This window comes from Jaculus jaculus, chromosome 8 (genome assembly GCF_020740685.1).
Source record: "Jaculus jaculus isolate mJacJac1 chromosome 8, mJacJac1.mat.Y.cur, whole genome shotgun sequence".
Taxonomy (NCBI): domain Eukaryota; kingdom Metazoa; phylum Chordata; class Mammalia; order Rodentia; family Dipodidae; genus Jaculus; species Jaculus jaculus.
This window is the reverse complement of record NC_059109.1, coordinates 2,058,814-2,076,843: the sequence shown is the minus strand read 5'-3', so window position 1 is coordinate 2,076,843 and position 18,030 is coordinate 2,058,814. Positions and strand designations below refer to the sequence as shown.

At 53.6% G+C, this 18,030-nt stretch overlaps 1 protein-coding gene across 3 annotated transcripts in view; it reads left to right on the top strand.

The window, feature by feature from the left end:
• The first annotated feature begins 945 nt into the window (after positions 1-945).
• The window catches only part of Notch4 (notch receptor 4), a 29,657-nt gene continuing 12,572 nt past the window's right edge, over positions 946-18,030 (top strand). For all 3 annotated transcript variants that reach the window (XM_045156393.1, XM_045156395.1, XM_045156394.1), the window contains exons 1-18: positions 946-1,120; positions 1,821-1,902; positions 2,006-2,301; positions 3,758-4,105; positions 4,189-4,311; positions 4,396-4,632; positions 4,737-4,892; positions 6,388-6,582; positions 7,505-7,618; positions 8,943-9,056; positions 9,126-9,248; positions 13,122-13,281; positions 14,148-14,293; positions 15,137-15,289; positions 15,462-15,579; positions 15,761-15,848; positions 17,011-17,164; positions 17,540-17,724. In XM_045156393.1, coding sequence (XP_045012328.1) covers positions 1,063-1,120; positions 1,821-1,902; positions 2,006-2,301; positions 3,758-4,105; positions 4,189-4,311; positions 4,396-4,632; positions 4,737-4,892; positions 6,388-6,582; positions 7,505-7,618; positions 8,943-9,056; positions 9,126-9,248; positions 13,122-13,281; positions 14,148-14,293; positions 15,137-15,289; positions 15,462-15,579; positions 15,761-15,848; positions 17,011-17,164; positions 17,540-17,724 — 2,850 coding nt within the window. In that variant the 5' untranslated portion in view covers positions 946-1,062. The remainder of the gene's footprint in view (positions 1,121-1,820; positions 1,903-2,005; positions 2,302-3,757; positions 4,106-4,188; positions 4,312-4,395; positions 4,633-4,736; positions 4,893-6,387; positions 6,583-7,504; positions 7,619-8,942; positions 9,057-9,125; positions 9,249-13,121; positions 13,282-14,147; positions 14,294-15,136; positions 15,290-15,461; positions 15,580-15,760; positions 15,849-17,010; positions 17,165-17,539; positions 17,725-18,030) is intronic.

Below are 18,030 nucleotides of genomic sequence, written 5' to 3'. Positions count from 1 at the left end.
GCCAAGTACTTACATAAAGGTAGGTGCACAAAGTGGCTCATGCATCTGAAATTCCTTTGCAGTGGCAAGAGATCCTGGTGTGCCCCTTCTCTCTCCTCTCTCTCTCTCTCTCTCTCTGTCAAATAAATAAAAATGAGGGAGTAAGACCTTACCTCAAAAAAGGGGGGGTGAGAAATGAAGCTAGCCAGGAATAGGGCCTCACACCTGTAATTCAAGCACTTAGGAGGCTAAGGCAGAGAATCCCGTGTGTTTGAGGCTATCCTGGGCTACATAGTGAGCTCCAGGCAATCCTAGGCTACTGAGAAAGACCCTATGTAAAAACTAACATTTTTGGACTGTATAACTTTTTAAGGTAAAATTAACAGAAGGTAGAATGAGCAATGAATCCCTTGTGTGACTCTTTCCTGACACCCCTATGCCCTGCATCCTTTACAGGGAGAAAAGCAGCAAGGGGTGGAGTAGACTGTCCGTTTATCACTGATAAATACAGTCCTCCCTAAAAGAAGACCAAAACACCCCCCGCCCGAAGAGCAGCGCACCATCTTGCCCATTCCCCAGAAGAAGAAAAAGAGCCAAGGTAAACCTGGAAATCCCCCAGGTTCCCTGTGCCGGGGTGAGTGGCTGGAGGGGTACCTGTGCTGGCCCAGAAGGGATCACAGCTCACACCTCTGCTTCCAGGCCCTGCCCCCTCCCATCTCTAGAAAGCAGAAACCATATCCACAAATCAAAGGGCTAGGACTGCCCCCAGACCCCAGGAGCCAAGAGCTCGCCCCTGCTCTCACCAGCCCTCCACCACACTGCCCGGCCTCCCCCGGGGTGTTCAGGGACAGAGGAGGCCCCTCCCTCATCCCCCTCAATGTTCCTCCACATCACCCCCCCCCCATCACTAGGGTGTCCAGGACATTGTGTGACTCAGGAAACAGCTCAGACTGCAGCGTGCAACAGCCCCAGGAGGAGGAAGGGGCGGTGGAAGCCGAGGAGGTGGCCCTGCGTGCTCCGGGGGCTCCAGGGTCCCTGTGTGGAGAGGGAGAAGGGACCTGGGCCTGGGAGGAGCGCTCTGGAATGCAGCCCCGTCCCCTGCTGCTGTGGCCGCTGCTGCTCCCAAGTGTCCTGACCAGAGGTGAGGCATGGCCGGAGGTACAGGAGATAGATGGAGGGGTCACTTCCCTCAGGAGGATGTCCGGTGGGGTTGGGGAAGAGGACCAAACCCCAGGTTTTCCAAGGACGCTTGATGGAGGAGATCCTGTCCCCCTGCCCCCCGGCCATGGGAATGACCCACTGAGAGAACCAACAGCTAAGGGGGCTGCCCCGACCCCCCTGTGAGTGGTGACTGCTGCTGGGGATGGGAGACCCCAGCTGGCCCTGGAGCGGAGGCCGAGGGGTCTCACACAAGGGAACATGTGGGCCACCTGCTCTGGGAAGAGATGAGCGGGTACAGATAGAGACACAGGTCAAGGGCCCACCAGGCTCTTTCCAGTGCAGCTGCCCCCCCCCCAACAGCTCCATGCTGGGCCCTTCCGGGAGGAAATCCCTTCAGTGCCTCAGCCATTCACCTCCCAGGAGCCCCTGACCCCCCCTCCGATCCCTGTTGTCCTGCTTCCCTGGGACGGAGCCAGGCTCCACTGAGAGCCCAGAGAATCAACAGGAAGAGGGAGGAGGGCAGAAACTAGAAGTCTGGAGTGGAAGACACTGAGTGTGGGGACCCCATGAGGCCTGCGAGTGGGTGGATGGCGAGTGGAGTTGGAGGGAGGCCTGGGAACAGGTGTTGAGGAAAGCCACAGGTCCCTTGGGCTCCGTCTCACCCTCCTGTCCCTCCCCAGAGCTGCTGTGTGGAGATTCCCCAGAACCCTGCGCCAACGGAGGCACCTGCCTGCAGCTGTCTCAGGGACAGGGGGCCTGCGAGTGAGTGTGCGGAGAAAGGGGGGGGGAGAGGTGAGGAATGGGGAGAAAGGAGAACAAAGAAAAGAAGGGCCCCACCTGGAATGTCCCTCTGCCCCCTGCCCAGGTGCGCCCCAGGCTTTCTGGGTGACACGTGCCAGGTTCCTGACCCCTGCTGGAACACACAGCCCTGTCAGAATGGAGGCAGCTGCCAAGCCGCGCTTCCCGCACTCCCAGGCTCCCCTGGCCCCTCTTCTCCACTGGCTCCCAGCTTCCTCTGCACGTGCCCAGCTGGCTTCACTGGTGACAGGTGCCAGACCCAACTAGAAGACCACTGCCCTCCTTTCTTCTGTTCCAAAAGGGGCCGCTGCCACCTCCAGGCATCTGGCCTCCCACGGTGCTCCTGCATGCCTGGGTGGACAGGTGAGTGCTGGAGGGGATGACCAGGAGGGGACAGGGCGAGTCAGCCTGCTGGGAGGAGCAGGAAAGAAGGAACTGGATTCTTTCGGAGACAAAGGCCTTGAAACGAGCCACCCCGGACTAACTTCCTTAAAGCTTAACATCCACCACATTACCAGAATGCTGGAATACTTCCAAACTAAGTGTCCCGTGGGCCACCTTAGCTCACCATCCTGATGCCACTGCTGGCTCCCTCTGGTGCACTTTGACCTGCCAGCTGGAGGGCCATGGCCTGTGTCACCAGAGGAGGCTCCAGGCTGCATTCTGGGTAGTTGCCCTGCCCCATCCCACTGTTCTGAGGGCCAGGTGCCCCCAGCAACTCCTGGAAGGACCACAGTGCTGAGCTCGCTGAGCCAGGAGAGGAGAGGGGCTCCTCCCACCAAGGAGGGTGCAACACTGGGGCAGACTCCGAGTCCCACATGTCCCTAGGTAGGACCAACTGAGCACATGTGTGACTTTCAGTGTAGAAACTGGACAGTTCACAGAATCCCTTCCCACGGCAGAGCAAGACTAAGCAGGGGACGGGGGTGAAGCAGGGCCGAGGGGACGGGAATAAAGACAGGACTAAAGCGTCTCCATCGCACCTCCCAAGGCTCAGGGTCCATTACAGAAGAGGTGGGAAGAATGTAGAGCCGGAGGAAGGGTAGGACTGCTTACAATGCGATCATCCAGACGGAAATTGGCCTCGAGATCCATGCCCTCGCGCTACCTTCACAAGACCCTCATAATAAGAGGAAAAATGATGACATCAAAATAAAAGAGAGACTAGCCAGGCGCAGTGGCGCATGCCTTTAATCCCAGCACTTGGAAGGTAGAGGTAGGAGGATCACCGTGAGTTCGAGGCCACCCTGAGACTCCATAGTGAATTCCAGGCCAGCCTGGGCTAGAGTGAAATGCTACCTTGAAAAACCAAACAAATAAAATAAATAGATAAAAGAGAGACTAATGGAGAGAGGGAAGGGATATGATGGAGTGTGAATTTGTGAAGGAGAAAGTGAGAGAAGGAATTATCATGGTTTATTGTCTGTAAGTATGGAAGCTATCAATAAAAAAATAATAAGTTTTAAAAAAAGAGAAAACTATGAGGGCTGAAGAGATGGCTTAGCTGTTAAGACGCTTGCTTGCAAAGCCAAAGGACCTAGGTTTGAGTCCCCAGGACCCATGTAAGCCAGATGCACAAGGTGGCACATGTGCCTAGAGTTTCCTAGTTTTCCTAGTTTCCAGCAGCTGGAGGCCCTGGTGCACCCATTCTCCCTCTCCTCTTTCAAATAATTAATAAAAAGAAATACTTAAAAAACTAAAAAAAGAAGTATGACAAGATGCCACAAGGTGTCACAGCAAGGAGACCTCACATACGCTGATCCTTTCAGGGCTGGGAACCCCGGTCCCCTCCGACCCTGTCTCCCATCCCCTGCCGCAGGCGGCCAGTGCCAGCTCCGGGACTTCTGCTCAGCCAACCCCTGCGCCAACGGTGGCCTATGCCTGACTACGTACCCCCAGATTCAGTGCCGCTGCCCACCTGGCTTCGAGGGTCACACCTGTGAACACGATGTGAACGAGTGCTTCAAGGACCCAGGGCCCTGCCCAGAAGGCACTTCCTGTCATAACACCCTGGGGTCATACCAGTGTCTCTGCCCTGTGGGGCAGGAGGGTCCACGCTGCCAGCTACGGAGGGGACTCTGTCCCCCTGAGAGCTGTTTAAATGGGGGCACCTGCCAGCTGGTGCCAGAAGGAGACACCACCTTCCACCTCTGCCTGTGCCCCACAGGTGCGTTCTTCCAGGGGCTTTCTGGGCAGGGAGGGGCTTCGTTGGGTGCATTCCCTTACACGGCTCAGGCCACGGCCCGTCAGGTTTCACAGGCCTGGACTGCGAGGTGAACCCAGATGACTGTGTGGGGCACCAGTGCCAGAACGGGGCCACATGTCAAGATGGACTGGCCACCTACACCTGCCTCTGCCCGACAGCCTGGACAGGTGAGTAGGTACCACCTGCATCCAGACTCCCCACTTCACAAGGCTCCCAGCTCCGGCCCTGCTCCTCTTCCTCCTCCCCTACAGGCTGGGATTGCTCTGAAGATGTGAACGAATGTGAGGTTCAGGGCCCTCCTCGCTGCAGAAATGGGGGTACCTGCCAGAACTCGGCTGGTGGCTTCCACTGCGTGTGTGTGAGCGGCTGGGGGGGTACGGGCTGTGAAGAGAACTTGGACGACTGCGCGGCCGCCACCTGTGCCCCGGGATCTACCTGCATTGACCGTGTGGGCTCCTTTACCTGCCTCTGCCCACCTGGACGCACAGGTGCGGGCATAGGGTTTTAGGGGGGCTGGGGGGGCGTAAGAGGTGAAGGGCGAGAGAAGTTCCGGGACAGCCACGAGGAACCCTGCTTCTTTGGGCCTCTGCAGGCCTCCTGTGCCACCTGGAAGACATGTGCCTGAGCCAGCCATGCCATGGGGATGCCCAGTGCAGCACCAACCCACTAACGGGTTCTACACTGTGCCTGTGCCAGCCAGGCTACTCAGGACCCACCTGCCATGAGGACTTGGACGAGTGTCAGATGGGTAAGGCACCCCAGCAGAGCCTCAGAGGCCAACAGAGAATAGGGCAGATGGTCTTTCAAATTGAAAACCCAAGTCAGACATGGTAGTGCATGCCTGTAATCCCAGCACCCAGGATGTGGGGGATCGGGAGTTCAAGGCCATCCTCCGTTACATAGGGGGTTTGAGGCCAGCCTGGCTTACATGAGATCCATTCTCAAAAAAACAAAAAAATCAGTTGGGCATGGTAGCACACGCCTTTAATCTCAGCACTCGGGAGGCAGAGGTAGGAGGATTGCCAAGAGATCAAGGCCACCCTGAGACTACATAGTGAATTCCAGGTCAGCTGAGCTAGAGTGAGACTCTACCTGGGGAAACAAAATCAATTAAAGAGGGTGGGGCGGCTAGGTATATATTGCAATTGGTAGAGTGCTTAGCTAGCATGCACAAGGCCCGTGTTCACTGCGTAATTCTGCATAAGTGCACGCGCATGTGCCTGGCATGCTGGTGCAGCACTGGGGAAGTAGAGGCAGGAGGATCAGAAGTTCAACATCATTCTTTTTTAAATTATTTCTAATTTTATTTATTTATTGATTTGAGAGAGAAAGAGACAAAGAGACAGAGACAGAAAATTAATGAATGAATGAATGAATGGGCACGCCAGAGCCTCCAGCTGCTGCAAACAATCTCCATACCCATGCACCACCTTGTGCATCTGGCTTACATGGGTCTTGGGGAATTGAACCTGGATCCTTTGGCTTTTCAAGCAAATGCCTTAAGTGCTAAACCATCTCTTCAGCCCCCAAAGTCATTCTTAGCTATATAGTGAGTTTGAAGACAGCCTAGGACACATGAGACCCAATCTCAAAAAGAGAGAGAGAGAGAAAGAAAGAAGGAATGAAGGAAGGGAGGGAGGGAGGGAGGAAAAACACCAACCATCCCTTTCACTGAATGGATCCAGGCCTGGTATCTCTTCCCTACACAGCCCCTCTGCCCAGTACTCAGTCCTCCAGGCCCCTTCACCCCATTGTAAAGACTCAAGCCCCTCACCAGTTTGGTCTTCTCCCCAGTCTATCACAAGCAGGCCCCTCCTTATCTGCCCTGTGTGCTTAGCTCTCCCGACCCCTCCCTGTCCCTATGGGTGCCCAGCTCTCCCCACCCCTCCCCGTCCCTATGGGTGCCCAGCTCTCCCCACCCCTCCCCGTCCCTACGGGTGCCCAGCTCTCCCCACCCCTCCTCATCCCTACGGGTCCCAGCTCTCCCTCCCCCTCCCCGTCCCTATGGGTGCCCAGCTCTCCCCACCCCTCCCCGTCCCTATGGGTGCCCAGCTCTCCCCACCCCTCCCCGTCCCTATGGGTGCCCAGCTCTCCCGACCCCTCCCCGTCCCTATGGGTGCCCAGCTCTCCCCACCCCTCCCCATCCCTACGGGTGCCCAGCTCTCCCCACCCCTCCCCATCCCTATGGGTGCCCAGCTCCCCCCACCCCAGCCCCTATGTACCCCCAGCTCTTCTCTCCCCAGCCCAGCAAGGCCCCAGTCCCTGTGAACACGGCGGCTCCTGCCTCAACACCCCTGGTTCCTTCCACTGCCTCTGCCCTCCTGGCTACACGGGCTCTCGCTGCGAGGCCGATCACAATGAGTGCCTGTCCCAGCCCTGCCACCCGGGCAGCACCTGCCTGGATCTACTTGCAGCCTTCCACTGCCTGTGCCCACCAGGTATGGTAGAGCTAGCTGGGGAGAGGGGGAGAATTAACCCTGGACCCAAGAAGAGTTGCTTATCCACAGGCCGATTGGGGACAAGCGCATGGCACACTTCTCCTCTCCCTGCCCCCACCCGGTGAACACAGAGACACCATGGCCTCCAGGAGCAGCAGGGCTGCGGGCCTCCCTGTGTGGCATGGCCCTCATAGAGCGCAGTCTGGCCGGTTGTTCGGATTGGCCGGGCGACAGATAGAAGGGAAGGGACGGAGGAAGGAAGGAAGGAAAGAAGGAAGGAAGGGAGGAAGGGAGGGAGGGAGGGAGGGAGGAAGGGAGAGAAGAGGAAGGAAAGAAGGAAGGAAGGGAAGGAGGGCGTGAGGGAGGGAGGCTGTATGGATGAAAGAAAGAAGACTGAAGGGTGGCTCAGGGGTTACAGGCACATGCTTACAAAGCCTGCTGACCTGGGCTCAATATCCCAGGATCCACGTAAGGCCAGCTGCACAAAGTAGCGCATGAGAAAAGTTCATTTACAGAAGCAAGAGGCCTTGGCATGCTATATTCATATTCTCTAAATAAATAAATGAATAATATATAACAATTTCAGAAAGAGAAAAGTCAATCACCCTCCAGGTAGAGATCCCACTAGTCTCATTTGTACCTCAAGGATTTCCTCCCCTCCAGGCTGGGCAAGTGAGCCCCACCTCTAAGTACACAGAAATGGTCCCCAAAACACTGTCTCTCCACCCTTCCACAGGTGCCAGCAGGAACCCTGCTCCCTGAACCTCCACACCTGTGGGGGCAGAGCAGCTGGCTTAGGGTTCCTCAGTCCCAGCCTGGACAGACAGCACAAGGGAGGGCAGGGTGGGCCACCTCTCCCAGGCCCAGGGCCCCTCTGCCTGTGGCCCCTGGGCCGAGCCCCTCACCACGTCTGTGTCCCCAGGCTTAGAAGGGCGGCTCTGCGAGGTGGAGACCAACGAGTGCGCCTCCAGCCCTTGCTTGAACCAAGCTGGCTGCCACGACCTGCTCAATGGCTTCCTGTGTGTGTGCCTGCCTGGTGGGTACAGATTCCGATCCCAGCCACCCTCCGTCCCCAGAGAACCTGCAAAGTCCAGCCTTCTCAGAGCTCCCCTCCAGCCTGAACAAAGAGCTCCCTGTTTCTCCAGTTCCTCCTCAGCTCCCCAGACTCTCTTTTGCCTCATCCCCAAATCTTCCTCTGCTCAGTCCCCCTTCATGTCTGTCCTGACAGAGCACCCTCAGATCCCTCCTGTCATCTGCTGCCATCATGCTGGGTCCCAGGCTGTCCCTGGTGTGGCCACAGGAAATGCTGCCTGGTCCTTCTCCATCTTCATTAGACACACCTCTGCTCTACACTAGGGAAATGACAACATTTATTTAAATATCTTTGCTGGGGGCTGGAGAGATGGCTTAGTGGTTAAGGCACTTGCCTGCAAAGCCAAAGGACCCAAGTTCAATTCTCCAGTAACCACATAAAGCCAGATGTCATTGTTTGCAGTGGCCAGAGACCCTGCATACCCATTCTCTCTCTCTATCTGCCTCTCTCTTTCTAATAAATAAATATCTTTAAAAAAAAAATATCTTTGCTGGGCTGGAGAGATGGCTTAGTGGTTAAGGTGCTTGCCTGAGAAGCCTAAGGATCAAAGTTCGATTCCCCAGGACCTACATAAGCTGGATGCACAAGGTGGTGCATGCATCTGGAGTTCATTTGGGGTAGCTAGAGATCCTAGAGCACCCATTCTCTCTCTCTTTCTCTCTCTCTCTCTCTCATAAGTAAATAAATAAAATAAAAAATATTTTTATTTATTTACTTACTTATTTGCAAGGACAGAGGTTAAGAAAGAATACATGTGCCAGGGCTTCACTGCAAATGAACTCCAGAGGCATGCACCACTTTGTGCATCTGGCTTTATATGGGTGCTGGGGAATCGAACCCAGGCCATCAGACTTTTCAGGCAAGTGCCCTAACCACTCAAGCATCTCCCCTGTCCAACTACATTTATATTCACTCCAGGGCAGGCACTTGGCTTCGTGCTTTTTAGGCATTGTGTCATTTAGTCCTTTCAGTGGTGACAGGAAGTGGGTTCTGGGCCTTGTTTTCTGTTATTTTTCCTCAGTGCTAGGGAGGGAAGCAAGGGCCCCACATAGAGTAGGCTAAGGCCGCACCACCGAGCTTCAGCCCATCGGCCACCATCGGCAGGTCTGAGCACCGGTCTTTCCACATCACTCTCCTACCCCCACGCCCAAGTGCCCGTGACTCCTCACGGAAGCCCTGGAGGAGCACCCTCCTTGTAAGAGACACAGCTCTGGTGTGCTCCCTGGATGACGTGGGCCTCCCTTCTCCCCCCCCCGCCCCCCACCAGGATTCGCTGGCACCCACTGTGAGGAAGATGTGGATGAGTGCAGGAGTTCCCCCTGCGCCAATGGAGGGCACTGCTTGGACCAGCCCGGAGCCTTCCACTGCGAGTGTCTGCCAGGTACCCTGGGGCTCAGATGGTGGGTGAGGCGGGCATCTGCACAGCCCCTGACCCTTCCCTGGACCACAGGCTTTGAAGGACCACGCTGTGAAACGGAGGTGGACAACTGTCTGAGTGGTCCCTGTCCCACTGGAGCCAGCTGTCTTGATCTCCCAGGAGCCTTCTTTTGCCTCTGCCCCACTGGCTTCACAGGTCAGAAAAGGAGATTTGAGAACTGGAAAGATATGTGAGTCCGTTTGGGTCATGGGTGGGTGTTTGAGAGCATCTCAAAGGTAGGCGGCGCAAGGCCTACACCATTGTGCAGCCAGCGCGGGGTGGCCTAGGACAGGCGTCATTGTGAGGCCCCCAGTGGGCCCAATATGAATGCATGTGATGGGCTAAGGACTCGAGAAGTGGGCTCAACGGAAAGCCACGCAGTGCTTACGAAACAGGCACGGATAAGACACCTTCTAAGAGAGCTGGGGACGTGGCTTCCTCGTAAAGTGCTTGGCTAACAAGCGGAGTCGCTGGGTTGCAAAAGCAGGTACGTGTAAATGAGGGCGGTGGGTGACTAGAGTGGCTGGTGTCCTCTGCGCCAGGCTCAGACGCAGGGCTGAGAAGGGCGCTGCTTTAAGTCAAACGCAGAGACCAACCTGCCCCCTGATGACAGTGGCCCTGGGAGAGGAATGCCCAGGGTCCTAGAGGCCAGGGCCTCTTAAAGCTTTTCCTCTTATGGTCTCTCTCTCTTTTATTTTTTTTTTTAATTTTATTTATTTATTTGCAAGCAGAGAGAGAATGGGCACGCCAGGGCCTGTTGCCACTGCAAACGAACTCCAGATGCATGTGCCCCTTGTGCATCTGGCTTACGTGGGTCCTGGGGAATCAAACCTGGGTCCTTTGGTTTCACAGGCAAGTGCCTTAACCACTAAGCCATCTCTCCAGCCCCTAATTTTTTTTTATGAGAGAGAGAAAGAGAATTGGCACACCAGGGCCTCAGCCACTGAAATTGCACTCCAGACATGCGCGCTGCCTTTTGCACATGTGCGACCTTGCGCTTGCCTCACCTTTGTGCATCTGGCTTATGTGGGATCTGGGGAGTCAAACACGGGTCCTTAGGCTTCACAGGCAAGCACCTTAACTGCTAAGCCATCTCTCCAGCCCTATGGTCTCTTTTTGATCAAGGAACTTTTAAAACAATATTTTATTTACTTATTTATTTATTTAAGAGAGATAATAATGGGTGCGCCAGAGCCTCCAGCCACTGCAAACTCCAGACACATGTGCCACCATGTTCATCTGGCTTACATGGGTGCTGGGGAATCAAACCTGGGTCCTTAAGTTTCACAGACAAGTGCCTTAACTGCTGAGCCATCTCTCCCGTCTTTGATCAAGGAACTTTTTTTTTTTTTTTTTGGTCTTTTGAGGTAGGGTCTCACTCCAGCCCAGACTGACCTGGAATTCACTATGTAGTCTCAGGCTGGCCTCGAACTCACAGAAATCCTCCTACCTCTGCTTCCCGAGTGCTGGGATTAAAGGCGTGCGACACCATGCCCAACTTTGATTAAATAACTTCTTTTAAGATTTATTTTTATCTATTTATTAGAGACAGAGTGAGGAAGAGAAAGAGTGAGAAGGAAAGAATGAGCACACCAGGGCCTCTAAGCACTACAAACAAACTCCAGACACATGTACCACCATGTGCATCTGGCTTGCGTGGGACCTGGAGAATCGAACCTAGGTAGCCTTAGACTTCATGGGCAAGTGTCTTAACCACTAAGCAATCTCTGCAGCCCTGATCTAAAAATATTTTTATTTTTGCATGCATGCGTGCGTGCGTGTGTGTGTGTGTGTGTGTGTGTGTGTGTGTGTGTTGCCACTGCAAATGATCATCAGACACATGTACCACTTTTTGCTCCTGGTTTTACATAGGTCCAGGAGAATCAACCCTGGGTTAGCAAGCTTTGCAAGCAAGCACCTTTAACTGCTGAGCCATCACCCCAACCCCCAACCCTGACAAGATTTTTTGGTGGGGGGGTGCTGGTTTTGTTTGGTTTTGTTTTGGTTTTCCAAGGTAGGGTCACAAGCTCATCAGGCTGACCTGGAGTTCACTCTGTAGTCTCAGGGTGGCCTCGAACTCACAGCAATCCTCCTACCTCTGCCTCCTGAATGCTGGGATTAAAGGTGTGTGCCACCACGCCCAGTTCTGGCAAGTTGTTATTAACCTTAAGTATTTAAGTATTTATAACAGGTATACAATGCAAACATTTACTGACAATCACAAATTTATTTTCAAATAGTTATTTGGAGTACATGTAACTTTGCCATTTACTAATGACAAAAATAATTTTGCATACTAATGAGATGAATGTCCTTGTTGGTATAGTATAACACAATCCAAAGACACACTCATGTGACACATGCTGAAGAATGCCAGCAGGAAAATGCTAAAAGCATTTGCGCCCCATCCTTAAACCATCATGTTTCTCTAAGAGCGGAAGACTGAACAGTAAAAACTTCACCTCTGCAGCTGGGCGTGGTGGTGCACGCCTTTAGTCATTTAAATTTAATCATTCAGGAGGCAGAGGTAGGAGAATCACCATAAGTTGGAGAACACCCTGAAACTCCATTGTGAACTCCCGGTCATCCTGGACTAGAGTGAGACCCTACCTCAGAAAACCATAAAAACAAACAAAACAAACAAACAAACAAAAAACCCCCACAAAACTGCAGTTCTTGGGAACTGGAAAGATGCCTGCAAAGCCAAAGAACACAGGTTCAATTCCCCAGGACCCATGTAAGCCAGATACACAAGGTGGTGCATGTGTTTAGAGTTCATTTGCAGGGGCTAGAGGTCTCTCTCTCTTTCTCTTATAAATAAATAAAAATAATGATTAAGCCAGGCGTGGTGGCGCACGCCTTTAATCCCAGCACTTGGGAGGCGGAGGTAGGAGGATCGCCATGAGTTCAAGGCCACCCTGAGACTACAGAGTTAATTCCAGGTCAGCCTGGACCAGAGTGAGACTCTACCTCAAAAAAACAAACAAAAAAAAAACAATGATTAAATATAAAAAACTGTAACTATAGCAGTCTCCTAACTGAGCCAAGATGCGTCAGGCAGCCTTTGTCGGGCTGTGTGGTGAGCAGCGTGCGCCGTGCCTGTGCTGTGTGCGCAGAGCCGGGCTGCAGAGGGCCGTGCCGCACAACTGTTTGCACACCACAGACCCGTTACAGGTCTGATCACAAATTAATATTTTGCTCATTGCGTGTTCAGAAAACTTGTTGTTGCTAAGTTTCTTGTGAGTGCACCCCCCCCCACACACACACACACGTCAGCTGCACGGGCCCTGTGTCCAAAGGAGAGAAGAGCGCAAGGAGGCGCTGCGGGCTGAGAGCTGAGCAGGTGCGCCAGAGCAGAGGCGGCAGCGCCCAGCAAGCAGAGAGAAGAGCGCTGTGTGTGCGGAAAACCTGCAGGAGGAAAAGTCCACTAACAGAGAAACTGCAGAAGAGCCAGAGCATAGGGCATCACCAGGCAAAAATAGGAATTGTGGGCTGCAGAGATGGATCAGCAGTTTAGGCTCTTGCCTGCAAAGCCTAATGATCGGGGTTCAATTCCCCAGTATCCATGTAAAGCCAGATATATAAAGTTGTGTGTACATCTAGAGTTCATTTGCAGCAGCTAGAGTCCTGGAGCAACATTCTCTCTCTCTCTCTCTTCTTGAAAATATAAATATTTTTTTAAAAATATTTATATGGTGCATGCCTTAATCCCAGCACTCGAGAAGCAGAGGTAGGAGGATCACTGTGAGTTGAAGGCCAGCCTGGGCTACATAGTGAGTTCCAGGTCAGCCTGGGCTAGAGTGAGACCCTATCTTGAAAAACCAAAAAAAAATTATTTTTGTAATGAGAAACGTGGCAGTTGCAGGAAGATCATGTCGCACAGGGTCTCATGTGACAGGAAGCTAGGCAGTGTTCTGACAGCAAAAGGGACCGCTGAAGGACAGGTTCTTGAGGAGTGAACAAATCATACCTAACAAGTGGCCTGGGACTTGGTTTTCTCTCAGACTTGTCTCTGCCTGCCCCCAACAGGCCAGCTCTGTGACGTTCCGTTGTGTGCCCCCAACCTGTGCCATCCTAAGCAGAAATGCCAAGATCAGGAAAGCAAAGCCCGCTGCCTCTGCCCTGATGGGAGCCCTGGCTGTGCCTCCACTGAGGACAATTGCACCTGCCACCATGGGCATTGCCAGAGGTAAACCTCCCAGGTCTGGGGCCACCTCAGGAGGGCAGGAGAAGACAGCAGGTGAGGCAAGAAATAAGAAGAATATGACCAATAGAAATGGGCAGGAGATGGCAAGGTGCTTAGGGCCAGCCAAAGGGAGGCTCAGTTGATCAGTGTTAGGCAAGGAGGGGAGAGTTTGCACCTCACAAGGTGTCAGAGAGGTCAGAACAGAGTATAAATCCCAGAGCTACTGTATCTCACAGGAGATAAATAGCTGCTAAGTGACTTTTCATGGGAGCCGTTCCAGGCACTGGGGAAAGTGCAGGGGGGACTCGGGGCTTGGAGGCACACACCTGTAACCCCAGCAAGTGGGAGGCGGAAGCAGGAAGACTAGGAGCTCCAGGCCAGCCTTGGCTATGTGACAGGTTCCCAGCTAACCTGGGGGTGGAGGAGATGACTCAGCACTTAAAATCACTTACTTGCAAGGCTAGCCTGGACTATATGACACTATTCTCCTCCAACTAAAACAAAATAAATAAATAAAAACTGGGGGTTAGGGATGTAGACCAGTTCGTAGTGTGCATGCATGAGACCCTGGGTTCAGTCCCCAGTACCACATAAAACCAAGCATACATCTATACTACCAATGCACCAGGAGGCTGAGGTAGAGGCTTACAAGTTCAAGGTCATCCTCAGATACATAATGAGTTCCAGGCCAGCCTGGGATACATGCTCTATCTAAAAAAGAAAGAAAGGGAAGAAGGAAGGAAATAACTGAGGAGGGAAGGAGGAAAGGGGGGAGTTAATTTGGAGGCCAAAAAACAGTGGACATAATGGTGGCCCAGCCAAGAGGAAGGGAGAGAAAGAAAACCCCTCCCCTCTCTCTCCGTGAGCAGATCCTCATGTGTGTGTGATGTGGGTTGGACAGGGCCAGAATGTGAGGCAGAGCTGGGGGGCTGCATCTCCACACCATGTGCCCATGGAGGGACCTGCCACCCCCAGCCCTATGGCTACAACTGTACCTGCCCCACAGGCTACACAGGTGAGCCCCACCCTACACTGCACCCCCAGCCTATCAGCTCCAAAACAAGGGGTGCAGCTTAAAGCGGCTGAGGGTCTGGCATGCCAATTCTCTCTCTCTCTCTCTCTCTTTCTCTCTCTCTCTCTCTCTGTCTCTATATCTAGCTCATTCTCGCTTTTGTTCTCTCGCATGAAAAAGAAAGTCTGTTGGGCTTGCCTCAAAATAAACTGAAAGTTTTGGGCTGGAGAGATGGCTTAGCGGTTAAGCGCTTGCCTGTGAAGCCTAAGGACCGCAGTTCGAGGCTCAGTTCCCCAGGTCCCACGTTAGCCAGATGCACAAGGGGGCGCACGCGTCTGGAGTTCGTTTGCAGAGGCTGGAAGCCCTGGCGCGCCCATTCTCTCTCTCCCCCTCTATCTGTCTTTCTCTCTGTGTCTGTCTCAAATAAATAAATAAATAAATTTAAAAAAAAAAACTGAAAGTTTAAAAAGAAAGAAAGAGGGCTGGAGAGATGGCTTAGCAGTTACGCACTTGCCTGTGAAGCCTAAGGAGCCCGGTTCAAGACTCAGCTCCCCAGGACCCATGTTAGCCAGATGCACAAGGGGGCACAGACGTCTAGAATTTGTTTGCAGTGGCTGGAGGCCCTGGAGCGCCCTTTCTCTCTGCCTCTTTCTCTCTCTGTCAGTCTCAAATAATTAAACAAATAATAACCAAAAAATATTTTAAAAAAAAGAAAGAAAAGAGACTGGGTGGAATAGGGATAATGGCAGGGGGATGAGGAAGGGAAGGGAAAGGTCAAAGGAAGAAGGTGGAGGGAGAGAGAAAGAAAGAGGGTCACATTTGTTCAGACCTCACCTGCTTCCTCAGGACTCACCTGTAGTGAGAAGGTGACAGCTTGTCATTCAGGTCCATGTCTCAATGGTGGCTCCTGCAACACCAGCCCCGGGGGCTACTCCTGCACCTGCCCTCCAAGCCACACAGGGCCCCGCTGCCAAACTGTCACTGACCACTGTGTGTCTGGTGAGTACTGCCCGTGTCCTGGGACTGTATCAGTGAGTGCGGGGGTCAGGGGTCAGGCAGGATGCGGGCGGATGTTTTGATGGGAGGTGTACTTCCTGTGTGCCCGCGTGATGGTTACAAGCCAGGTGATAGGCAAGGAACCCAACCAACCCTCACAGCCTCCTCTCTCCAGCCCCGTGCCTCAACGGGGCTACCTGTGTGACCAGGCCGGGCACTTCCTCCTGCCTCTGTGCCCCCGGCTTCCAGGGCCCTCGCTGTGAGGGGAAGATCCGCCTCCCTTGTGCAGACAGGTGAGCAGGGTGCTGGGACCCCAGGGGGGACCCTCGGCCTTCTCCCTTCCTCTCCTGCTCTCCCAGACTCCAGGCTGCCTCCCTCTACCAGCCATCTCCCTACTGCGCCCCATGTGACACACCCTCACCCACTCGTCTCCCTGACAGTTGTCCCACTGTCCCTTGTCTCTGTCTTGCCCAGTCCCTGTAGGAATGGGGCGACCTGCCAGGATGGCCCTCAGGGTCCCACCTGCCTCTGCCCCACTGGCTACACAGGAGTCCACTGCCAGGTGAGGTGTGGGTGAGTCAGATGTGCCAAGGAGGGAGGGACTAGACTCTCAGGGGCTTAAAGGTGAGCAGGGGTGGCGCTTGGGAGAAGGTAGGGAAGTCTAGGAATTAGGGTTTGTCTGGTGTGACAGAGGACATGGGGGTGCCTGGGCATGGTGGTGTACCCTGGTAATCCCAACACTAGGGAGGTAGAGGCAGGAGGATCAGGAGTTCAAGGTTATCCTCAGCTACACAGCAAGTCTGAAGCCAACCTGGGCTACATGTAGACCCTGTTTCAAAAAAAAAAAAAAACCAAAATCCTCTAGCTGGGTATGGTGGTACATACCTTTAATCCTAGCACTTGGGAGGCAGAAGTAAGATGATTGCTATGATAGGCTGGAGAGATGGCTTAGCAGTTAAGACACAAAGCCTAAGGACCCAGGTTCAATTCCCCAGTACCCATGTAAGCCAGATGCACAAGGTGGCACATGCATCTAGAGTTTGTTTGCAGTGACTGGAAGCCCTGGAATGCCCATTCATTCCCCCCTTCCCCTTTCCCTCTCTCAAATAAATAAATTAAATTAAATTAATTTTTTTTTAATATGATTGCTATGTGTTTGAAACCAGCCTGGAAAAACAGAGTTCCAGGGCTGGAGAGATGGCTTAGCAGTTAAGCACTTGCTTGTGAAGCCTAACGACCCTGGTTCGAGGCTCGATTCCCCAGGACCCTCGTAAGCCAGATGTATAAGGTGGCACATGCATCTGGAGTTTCTTTGCAGTGGTTGGAAGCCCTGGTGTGCCCATTTTCCCTCTCTCTCCCCCCCCCCCCACCCTCTCTCTGACTCTCTCTCTCTGCCTGCCTGTCATTTTCAAATAAATAAATAAGAACAGAGTTCCAGGTCAGCCTGGTCTAGAGTGAGACTCTGCCTCAAAAAAGCAAAGAAAGGAAGGAAGAGTAGGGAAGGGAGGAAAAGAGAGGGATTTCTGATCCTCGGAAATATATCCTCGGAAATCCTGGGATATAAAGATAAAAGGAAGCCAGAAAGGTCGCCTGGTCTAGAACATTAACAATTGAGTACAGGAGTAGCGAGCGAGGTAAGGGGCTTGGAGGAAATGGGATTGGTCCTCATTTAAGGGCTGAGAAACTGAAGCTCTGCCCACTTCATGCTTCTTCCCAACCTTCAGACTCTGATGGACTTGTGTGCCCGAAAGCCCTGTCCACACAATGCCCAGTGCCTCCAGAATGGGCCCTCCTTCCAGTGCCTGTGCCTCCAGGGATGGACGGGGCCTCTCTGCAACCTCCCGCTGTCCTCCTGCCAGAGGGCTGCACAGAGCCAAGGTACCCACCCAGAACTGACCAGAGAGCAGAGTCCTCCCTGCCCCCATCCACAGGGCCACCACAGCCCGTGAGAACCAAAGTTACCCAGAGCAACTAAGGTACCGTGACCGGGTCCATGGTCAGCGCAGCCTAACACTGTTAGCACCCAGCTTTGGCCACCAGGGACATGATCCAATTGGAGCCACTGAACTCTGTCACAGTTGACACTCAGCCACAGTGAATGGTGACTGACCCAGCCGCACGCACGCTTCGCCCTGCCCACACCCTCTGAGGTTACACTGACCTGGTGGTAGAAGGATGCCACGTCTGGACCCTTGACCATCCTTCCACCCACTCAGCTTAACCTCTTCCTGTCTGTCTCCCCCCAACCCTCAGGCATAGAGATCTCTGCCCTGTGCCAGAATGGAGGTCTCTGCGTGGACAGGGGCTCCTCCTACTTCTGTCACTGCACCCCTGGATTCCAAGGCAAGTTATGCCAGGATAAAGTGAACCCCTGTGAATCCAGACCTTGCCAGCATGGGGCCACCTGCGTGGTCCAGCCCAGTGGGTATCTCTGCCAGGTAAGAGCCCTAAAGAGATGGTGAGAAGACAGGGGTAGGTAGGAACTCCGTGTCCAGCCCTCCTTTTCCTTCATCTGGCGTGCCCAACCAGCACACCGCAGGCCGCTGTACCCCGCAGGGTTTCTCAATGCGTCGTTTCCCCTTTGCCCTTCGACTGCCTGGCCCAAGCCTCTGATGCAGATAGACACCTCAACCTGCCTCCTACCTCCAGCCTCGCCTCACACTGGTCGTTGTTTAGTCTTTTCCCCACACACAGGGAACACTGCCGAGAATCGTGCCCACTGCCCAGACTCATACCCACCAGGG